This window comes from Chiloscyllium plagiosum, chromosome 28, assembly GCF_004010195.1.
Source record: "Chiloscyllium plagiosum isolate BGI_BamShark_2017 chromosome 28, ASM401019v2, whole genome shotgun sequence".
NCBI classification, from domain to species: domain Eukaryota; kingdom Metazoa; phylum Chordata; class Chondrichthyes; order Orectolobiformes; family Hemiscylliidae; genus Chiloscyllium; species Chiloscyllium plagiosum.
The window spans coordinates 38024634-38035567 of NC_057737.1; the positions used below are offsets into that span (position 1 = coordinate 38024634).

The window sequence follows — 10934 nt, forward strand, 5'->3', positions numbered from 1 at the left end:
CTCTCTCTCCCTCTCCCTCTATCTCTCTGTCTCTATATTTATGTTTTTATTTATTTTATACATTTTACAGAATGTGACTGTTGCTGGCTAGTATAGGATTTATTGACCCTCCCTAATTATCATTGAGAAAATGGTAGTTAACTGATTCTTGAACTCCTGCAATCCATGTGGTTTATGTACATATACGGTGATTTTGGAAGGAATATTAATACAGTTCCAGGATGGGATGGTCTGTGACTGGGAGGGAAACTTGTAGATAGTGGTATTCCCATTATCTGCTGCAATTGTACTTTTAAAGGTTAAGGATTGTGGGTTTGGAGGGTGATGTTTAAGGAGCTTTGGGGAATTCTTGCTATGGATCTTGAATATGGTACGCATTGCTGTCACAGTGCATCAGTATTGGAAAGTCTGAAATTAAAAATGCTCGATGAAGTGCTCATCAGGCTGCCTTAAACAGATTGATGTTGAGCTTCTTAACTGGTTGATCAGTAACAGTTTGTTTCTGAATCTGAATATGGACATATTTTGCTTCTGGATCAGTTTTTCTCTGGGCAATTGTTAATCTCTTCCAACAATCTGAAGTAGAGATTGAGACTGCTCTCCAAGATCAAAAGTGAAATTGTTTGACTGCGAACAACATGCACATTTTCAACTGCCTTATGCTCTTTATGTTGCATTGTAATTTGTAGGACTCTATGACAATGACAGTTATTCCACCCATGCCATACAATCTGCTTCTGCTTCAACCATGATAACTAGTCCAGTAGAACACTGGCCTTGGCATTGATATATTAAACTAATATTCATTGAGGATGTTCATTGACATAAACAAGGTTTGTGAATCCTGGATTGTTGGGATTACCCATTTCCTGTGTAAATGCCTCTGTTGTCTTTTCGAACGTTAATTGCTATATTAAGGTCCTTACACGTGTAACTTCATTTTCTCCAGCCGTGTAACTTTGTGCAACATCTGCGATTTGCATTGACATTGAGGCAATGCTGCCCATTAAGAAATGTTGCCTGTATGAAATACAGTCTTGAGTTTTTTGTGCTCTACCTCTGACTTTGAATCTTTTCAATGTGCTCATTATGCTTATAATTGGAATACATTATGTGCCTCAGTTTTCAATGAGGAGAGGCTGTTGTACAAGACATGTTCTGGATTAATGGCACTGGAAGAGCACAGCAGTTCAGGCAGCATCCAAGGAGCTTTGAAATTGACGTTTCGGGCAAGAGCCCTTCATCAGGAATAAAGACAGTGAGCCCAAGTCCGGACAAGTCATGGGGACAGTGCTGAGCTGCAAGTTTAGAACTAGGGTGAGGTGGGGGAAGCGGAAATGAGGAAACTGTTGAAGTCCACATTGATGCCCTGGGGTTGAAGTGTTCCGAGGCGGAAGATGAGGCGTTCTTCCTCCAGGCGTCTGGTGGTCAGGGAGCGGCGGTGAAGGAGGCCCAGGACCTGCATGTCCACAGCAGAGTGGGAGGGGGAGTTGAAATGTTGGGCCACGGGGCGGTTTGGTTTATTGGTGCAGGTGTCTTGGAGATGTTCCCTAAAGCGCCTTGCTAGGAGGCGCCCAGTCTCCCCGATGTAGTGGAGACTGCATCGGGAGCAACGGATACAATAAATGATATTAGTGGATGTGCAAGTAAAACTTTGATGGATGTGGAAGGCTCCTTTAGGGCCTTGGATAGAGGTGAGGGAGAAGGTGTGGGCGCAGGTTTTACAGTTCCTGCGGTGGCAGGGGAAAGTGCCAGGATGTGAGGGTAGGTTGTAGGGGGGCGTGGACCTGACCAGGTAGTGGCAGTTTGTCCTTGAAAAAGTTCACCGACATCACAAGATAAATTCTGCCCATCAGTCTATAAAGAACTTTCTCCAGTGTGCTTCAGTGAATGTTCTTTGTGTAAACAACATACAGTCAAAGTTGCAATGTGCACTTAGTCGTAAGTTGAGTGATAACTTGAGACAATTTTGAATCTTACAATAATGTAACAAGCTACTAAGTGATACATAATAAAAAAAATACAGTTTAATCAAGACTACTTCTGCTGAATGCATCATTTGAGCATCCTTTCTCACTTGGTACCAGATGCAGACAGACTTGAGTATTCTAGTGTACGGTTCACAGAAGGTTAATGTGGATGTATAACACATAATCAAGAGACCTTTTGAGATGTTTTGAGTGCAAAAGGATGTTTCTCCTTGTGGGAAGTCCAGAATTAGGGGTCAGCCTTTTAGGACAGTGATGAGGAGATTTTCTTTTCTGAGATTAGTGCCATTGTGAAACTCTTGATCTCAGAAGACAGTGGAGACAGGGCAATTGAATATTTTTAATATATAGACACATATCATATCCAAGATCTTTCCAAAAATATCAGTGTACATATCATATCACCTTCAAAGTCAATATCAAAGATCTTGCCAGGAACCCACAGAAGAAATTGATCCTGCTTTACAAGTGAACAATGTATACATTTGCATACACTTTGACGCCATCAAAAGACGGAAATAAGTTTTTTTTCACTATCAGGATTTTCTTAAGTCTTACAAGGTTTGTCAGGCATTATTTAATATCCTCGCAGGGAGGGTTTTACTCAATAAACTTGGTAATTATACATGACCACCTGCCTAAATGTTTGCCAAATAAATGCATGTTTTGCTGGGTAGAATTTACAACTCCACTCTGAATTATTTATAATATACTGTAACTCAGTACTTCAGAGGAGGAGATGTAAGTTGATTTTGGAATATCTTGTTAATGAACCACAACAAAGTCTCATAACAGTATACTGCACCACTCCGAAACTGAATAAAACAGCTGCAATATATTCAACATTATTTCAAAAATTTGAACCATTCCAAATAGACTTCATAATTTGATTAGAAAAGATTTGGTCAAGTTCCCACAATTTCAGGAACATAAAAGAGGAGACATTGTGTTAGAATAGATTTGAGCAGTTTTTGTCATCATCGTTCACACATAACTGATTTACAGCAAAATACAAGTAGGCACAAATTGCCTTGATCTTTTGTAGTGCTCTCAAGTTATATAAAATTAGAAAATGCCTGAAATGCTCAGCAGGTCCATTAACACCTGTCAAGAAAGAGAACGCAAGAATGCTTTTGCAGACAAACCTTTTGTCAGAAAAGAAAATATTATCCTGTCTTTTCTATTTACGGATTCTGACAGAATTGCCATGTGTTTCCAACACGGAACCTTTTTAGAGGGCTGATTTAAGAAACACCCATATGATTAAGGTAACCCAGGTCAAATGCAAGCATGTAGCAAAGTTCGTGTAATAAGCACATGAATTGCTATTACTATTGTTTATTTTGGCTTACAGCTGAATAATAACAGAAATTCTCAACAATAGCTACTTCACTTACAATATTTACACAAGATTGAATGATCACATCTCATAGAAACATAAAATAAAGGAGTGAGAGTAGGCTATTCATCCCTTCGAGCTTGCTTCACCATTCAATATGATCATGCACGATCATCCAATTCAGTATCCTGCTCTTGTTTTCTCCTCATACCTTTTGATGGCTTTAGCCCAAAGAACTGTATCTAATAATTTCTTGAAAACCTTCATTGTTTTGGTATCAAACACTTTCTGTGACAGAGAATTCCATAGGCTCACCACTGTGAAGAAATCTCTCCTTACCTCACTCCTGCTGGTCAGTCCTCAGTCTAATGGTTTACCTTAAATCCTCTAAACTGTGACCCCTCCTTCTGGACTCCAGTCATCAGGAAAATCTCTTTTTCCTTTACCCTATCTAGTCCTATTAGACTTTTACAGGATTCCATGTGATCCTCCTTCATTTTTCTAAAGTCAAGTGTAAAATCCTAAATGATTTAGGCTTTCTTCATAAGTCAGTCCTAACATAACAAGAATCAATTAGAGTTTGACCCTGTTTCTCTCTCTCCACAGAAGTTGCCAGACCTGCTGAGTTTTTATAGCAATTTCTGTTTTGTTGCAGATTTACAGCACATATACTTCTTTGTTTAATCCCAGGAATCAGTCTGGTAAATGTTTGTTGCACTACCTGCACAAATAGAACACACTTCCTCCAATAAGGAGATCAGAACTGAACACAATACTCCAAGTGTGGTCTCACCTAGGTCCTGCACAATTGCAGAAAGACATCCCTGCTCTTGTACTTGTCTTGCTTTGTAGGCCAACATACCATTTGCTGCCTTCACTGCTTGTTAGACCTGCATGCTTACGTTCAGACTAATGTACAAGGACGCTCAGGTCTCGTTGCACCTTTCCCTTTCACAATCTACCACTATTTTAAAAAAATACTTCCTGGTTTTGCTGCCAAAGTAAATAAGCTCACATTTCCTCACATTATACTTCATCTGCTATGTATTTGCCCACTGTTATCCAAATCACACTGAAACATTTCTTCATCTGCCTCCCAGTTCACACTCCTACCCAGCCTTATGTTGTCTGCAAACTTGGACCTTTTATGTTTAGTTTCCACATGTAATCATTAATATATGTATTGTGAATAGCTGACATCCAAGCATTGATCCCTGCAGCACCCTACTAGTCACTGCCTGTTACTTGGAAAAAGACCTACTTAGTCTTAAAACCAAAAGAACTGCAGATGCTGTAGATCAGAAATGAAAACAAAAGTTTCTGGAAGATCTCAGCAGGTCTGGCAGCATCTGTGGAGAGAAATCAAAGTTAATGTTTCAGGTCTGGTGACTATTCCTCAGAACATTTATTCTTACTCTTTGTTTTCTATCTACCACCCAGTTCTCTATCCATGTCAGTACATTACCCCATGCACTTTATTTTTACAAGCTCATCTCTAATGTGGGATCTTATTGAAAGCCTTCTGAAAATCCAAGTAAACCACATGCACTGGCTCCCTCTTATCAACTCTACTAGTTATATCTTCAAAAACTTCCAGTAGATCTCTCAACCATGAGATTCCTTTCATAAATCCATTCTGATTCAAACCAAAACTGTCATTGTTTTCCGAGTGCTCTGTTATTAAATCTTTTATCATGAACTCCTGCATTTTCCCCACTATCAATCTCAGGCCAACTGGCCTATTATTCTATTTTTCCTCTAAGTCCTATTTTTTAAACAGCAAGTTTAAATTAGCTACCCTCCAAGCATACGAAGTGTTCCAGAGTCTGTGACATCCTGAAAGAAGACCAGCAATGTACCCACTATTTCTAGGGCTACTTCCTTAAATACTGTGGGAGGTAGAGTTTTGGTCTCTGGGGATTTATTGGCCTTTAATCCCATCAATTTTCCCAATGTCATTTCCCTACTAATACTAATTTCCACAGTTCTTTCCTCTCATTAAACCCTGTGTTCCCCAACATTTTTGGAATGCTATTTGAGTCCTCTTTTGTGAAGACAGAACCAAAATGTGTGATTAATTCATCCACTATCTGTTTGAATCTCATTTTAAATTATCTGCTGATTGTCATAATAGTCATTAGAGTATCGAAGGAGACCATCCTGCTCATCTAGTCTGTGTCAGCTCTGATGGGTATTCCAGTCTGTCCCATTTTGCTGTTATATCCCAAAGTCTCACAAGTTTATTTCCCTCAGTGGCCCATCCAATTTCTTTTTTTGAAATCTTCCATTGCCGTCTCTGCCATCATCTTCAGAAGTAGTTAGTTCCAGGTTATACCACTTACTGTGTCAAATAATGGCTTAAATCTTCGAGTCAATGTCATAAGTCTTCTTTCTATACAGACCGGACAAAAATAAGCACGTTATATGATGGTTGCAAACCTAAGAAAGGTTTATGCTCCATCAGTTGTGATTCTGCTATTGGAAATTACTTATTCAATAATCCAGACTGTGCTAAAAGTTGCACCGGAGACATATAAGACCATTAGCCAGGTTTGCAGTCTGATATATTTGTGTATACTAGATACTGCATAAATAATACTCAGGACCCTATTTAATACAGGCAAAAGGAACATATATTGTGCCCTTTTCTCAAAAAACGAGTCATGAAGATAGCCAAGATTTGCTGTATCCCCTGGCAACGCCCTGATCAAATAGAATCTATCTACTTGAAAATTAAGAATGACAGTTAACTGTTCTTGCTATATGTCCACCCGGTTATGGCCAAACCAATTAGTACCCTCTTCTCATTCCATATAACATGATGTCACCAGATAAGTGAAAATGAAATCAAGTATGATATTCCCTCACCACCTGCTGCACATGCAGTCTAATAACTATGTCAGATATCCTCGGAACTGTATTTTAAATGTTAGCTATGATTGTAAGATAGTCAAGTATGTGAGAAATCAGAGAGTGTTATGGATCCTCATGTTTACTTTGTCCAAGACCGTGTGTTGGAAGTTGAATGACAACTTGGTGATATGTTTTATGAGGAAAGTTTGAACGGGTTGGGTGGATGCTCATTGGAATCTAAAGAATGAGGTGATCTTACGTAAACACCTAAGATTCTTCGGGGATTAATGGGGTAGATGCTGAGAGGATATTTAACCTCATGGAGAATGTAAAACTAGGGGCTACAGTTTCAAAATTAAGGATCTCCCTTTTGAGATGGAGATAAGGAGGGATTGTTTCCCAGAGGATTATTGGACGCACCTCCACCCACATTATCTACTGCATCCGCTGCAGCCGGTGTGGCCTCCTCTATATTGGGGAGACAGGCCGCCTACTTGCGGAGCGATTCAGAGAGCACCTCTGGGCCACCCGGTAGAAACAACCCAATCACCCTGTAGCACAGCATTTCAACTCCCCCACCCACTCCACCGAGGATATGCAGGTCATTGGACTCATCCACCGCCAAACCACAACAACCCGACGGTCGGAGGAGGAGCGTCTTATCTTCCGACTGGGGAGGCGGAGGCGACGGAAGAAGTTTTCGATGTCACGGCGTGTATTAAATTCATTGATGCGTGGACGGAGGGGGATGAATATGAGTCCTTTGCTGAGGACTGATCGTTCGTCCTCAGTGAGTGGGAGGTCCGGGGGGATGGTGAAAACTCGGCAGGGCTGGGAGCTGAGATCTGGTGTGGGTCTGGAGCTGGGAGTGGGGTCGGAGCCAGTACCTGGAGTGAGTGTGATGGTGGGGGGAATGGGGGTGGAGGCATGAGCAGGGGTAGTGCTCCCCTCGGGGTCATTGATGCGTGGACGGAGGGGGATGAATGTGAGTCCTTTGCTGAGGACTGATCGTTCGTCCTCTTCAGGTCCTCTGCCTTTCCCACCCCTCTTCAAAAAAAAATCAAGGACAAATCAGGGCAGAACTTATACACTTAATAGTAAGGTCCTGGGGAGAATTGCTGAACAAAGAGATCTTAGAGTGCAGATTCATAGTTCCTTGAAAGTGGAGTCACAGGTAGATAGGATAGTGAAGAAGGCGTTTGGTATGCTTTCCTTTATTGGTCAGAATATTGAGTATAGTAGTAGGGAGGTCATGTTGTGGCTGTACAGGACATTGGTTAGACCACATTTCGAATATTGTGTACAATTCTGGTTTCCCTTCTACCGGAAAGATGTCATGAAACTTGAAAGGGTTCAGAAAAGATTCAGAAGGGTGTTGCCAACATTGGAGGGCTTGAACTATAGTGAGGGGCTGACTAGGCTGGGGCTGGTTTTCCTGGACTGTCAGAGGCTAAGGGGTGACCTTATGGAGTTTTATAAAATTATGAGGCGCATGGATAGGATAAATAGACAAGATCTTTTCACTGGGGTGGGTGAGTCCAGAACTAGAGGGCATAGGTTTAGGGTGAGAGGGAAAAGATATAAAAGAAAGATATACCCGAAGATAATAGTTTTGTTTGACTCATTGATGTAAAACATGATTTTGTGAATATGACTGTTCCAAACTTTGCTTGACTAGTCTGTAAGATTGCTCTCTCAATTTCGACACTAACCCCAAGATGTTATTAAAAGAGGACTTTGGAATGGTAACAGTGCTGAGTTTGTGATCTTTCTCTGTTGCTTAGGTCATTGCTCGCTGATCTGTATGTCTGGTTTCATTTTTGCATGTTGTTGGAGCTGCAGGGAAATGAAGAATATTCCTTTACACTCCTGACTTATGCCATGAAGACGATGGAAAGGCTTTGGATAACCAGAAAGTGAGTTCCGACTATAGAATTCCCAGTCTCCAACCTGTTTTTGTAGCCACATTATTTATATGGCTTTTTCATTTCAGTTTCTGATCAATGGTAACCCTCCAAGATTTTGATATTGGAGGATTCATTGAGGTAAATGCGTTGAATCGATAATGTGCTGCTGGAAAAGCACAGCCGGTCTGGCAGCATCCGAGGAGCAAGAGAATCAACGTTTCGATTCCTGATGAAGGGCTTATGACTAAAACGTCGATTTTCCTGCTTCTTGGATGCTGCCTGACCGGTTGTGTTTTTCCGGCAACACACTCTCGACTCTGATCTTCAGGATCTACAGTCCTCACTTTCTCCTCCTAAATCCATTGAATGCCAAGGGAATGGATCTATGTATTCTCTTTTGTTGAAAATGGTCATTGCCTGTTATTTGTATAGCAAACATTGCCACAAATTCTGTTGCAGTCAGGCACTATTTAAAATAACCTTCAGCTACAAAATTACCAACGACCCTGTAAGCTTAGCGAGTTGTGAAAAGATTTGTAGCTCAGGTTGAAGTTCTGGATGAAACTTTGCTTGCTGAGCTGGAAGGTTCGGTTTCAGACGTTTTGCCACCATACTAGGTAACATCATCAGTGAGCCTCCAGATGAAGCGCTGGTGGTGACATTGTTTGGTCACATTATTAAATGTTTGTAGTGTCTATAAAGTCTTGAATCTTAACACTCATTAAAAGGCCCATCAAACTGAAGTGACTCAGCTGCAAATTGCATAGTACAAGCCATAAACTTTTCAGTGGCCAGTGTCCAAGTTACAATTCCAAGTTCGGGTCAGTGTCAAGTAGAAGATTTTTCTGAAGGTATGATAATGTTGGCCCAACCCAACAAATTCAGATATTTAGATGTCTTAACAGGTGTGACAAATTTAATGGTCATACAGAAAAATCAACCCACTGTTTAGAATTACATTTCACTATATTACAGTTAAAATTGTGTATTGTGATGTATCCATCATCTCAGTGATGTTTGAGAGACATTTGCATGCTGATTAGCTGTTTGTTTTAGTGTTGTTTTATCTATACAATGCCAAAATTAATCATAAAGCACATTGGGAGATCTTAAGACTGAAAGAGATCATTTTGACTTGAAGTCTTGTTACCAATTGGATATTTATCCATCTCTTATAAAGAATGTTAATACAGATGAGCATGACAGCAGGGAGTTTATTTCCCTAAAGTCACATTTGGGGTGAATAGAAATTATCTCAAGCTCAAAATTTTCTTGATATGTGTTCCTTTGCCATTATGTCCATTTTCAATTGAGAGTAGCAAAAGTTCATTGATTTAATTCAATTGATTTGGAAAAGCTTTAGGAAAAACAATGTTTGCAATATCTACACAAACAACATTAAATAGTGTATCATCATCACGCAACAGAAATAAAGAAAATAGGAGCAAGAGTAGGCCTGTTGGCCCTTCGAAATGCCTCCACCATTCAAACTGACCATGGTTGATCATTAAACTCCATACCCTGAGCCCTCTTTCTCCCCATACTTTTTGATCCTTGTTGCCTTAAGAACTATACTTTTTTGAAAATATTCAATATTTCAGCCTCAAATGCTTCCTGTGGTAGAGAATCCCACTGGCTCAACACTGCATAAAGAAATTTCTTATCTCAGTCTTAAATGACCTACCTGTATCCTTCAACTGTGATCTCCGGTTCTGGAATCCCTGGTCATTGGGAACATCCTTCTTATGAGATTCACCCTCATTCTTCTAATCTCCAGTATATATAGTCCTAACTGATCCAGTCTCTCTCCATATGTCAGTCTGTCAGCCCAGAATCATTCTGGAAAACCTTTGTTGCATTTTCTCCATAGTGAGAACATTCTTTCTTAGATTAGGAAACCAAACCCCTATACCCCAGACATATTGTCACTGAGGCCCTATACAATTGCAGCAAGACATCCATGCTCCTGGACTTGAGTGCTTTTGCTATAAAGACCAGCCAACCATTTGTCCTCTTCATCACCAGCTGGACCTGCGTGCTTACTTTCAGCGACTGGTGTACGAGGACACCCAGGAGCTGCTTCACACCCCATTTCCAATCTATCGCCATTCAGATATTCATGTTATGCTCCCAAAGTCAATAATCTTACAATTGTCCACATTACACTTCATCAGTCATGCATTTGCCCACTTACTGAACTTGTCCAAATCACACTGAAGTATCTCTGCTGCCTCCTAACAGCTCAACCTCTCATACAACTTTGGATCGTCTACAGATATTATGGAAATATTACATTTAGTTCCCTCATCTATATCATTAATATAGATTGTGGATATCTGAGATCCAAGCACTGATCCCTGCAGTACCCCATTCACTGTCTACTGGGAATCTGCCAAATCGGTTGTCTTATCAATACTCCCTGTACACCTCCATCCCCCATCACGAAGGACTCAAAGCTCTCCGCTTCTTTCTTTCCCGCCGTACCGACCAGTACCCTTCCACAGACACCTCCTTCGACTGACTGAACTGGTCCTCACCCTGAACAACTTCTCTTTCCAATCCTCCCACTTCCTCCAAACGAAAGGAGTAGCCATGGGCACCCGCATGGGCCCCACCTATGCCTGCCTCTTCGTAGGATATGTGAAACAGCCCATCTTCCGCAACTACACTGGCCCCAAACCCCACCTTTTCCTCCGCAACATCGATGACTGTATCGGCGCCGCCGCGTGCTCCCACGAGGAGGTTGAACAGTTCATCCACTTCACCAACACCTTCCACCCAGACCTCAAATTCACCTGGACAGTCTCAGATTAATCCCTCCCCTTCCTCGACCTTTCTATTTCTAGC

General features: G+C 41.0%; 1 protein-coding gene across 3 annotated transcripts in view; it reads left to right on the forward strand.

The window, feature by feature from the left end:
• Positions 1–10934, forward strand: part of tmem132e (transmembrane protein 132E) — a 713836-nt gene that overhangs the window by 273182 nt on the left and 429720 nt on the right. The window contains exon 1 of one of the 3 annotated variants that reach the window (XM_043718711.1): positions 8029–8096. The exons of the other annotated variants lie outside the window; for them this stretch is intronic. Coding sequence (XP_043574646.1) covers positions 8062–8096 — 35 coding nt within the window. The 5' untranslated portion in view covers positions 8029–8061. Of the gene's footprint in view, positions 1–8028; positions 8097–10934 lie in introns of those variants that run through there. 3 annotated transcript variants of the gene reach the window in all.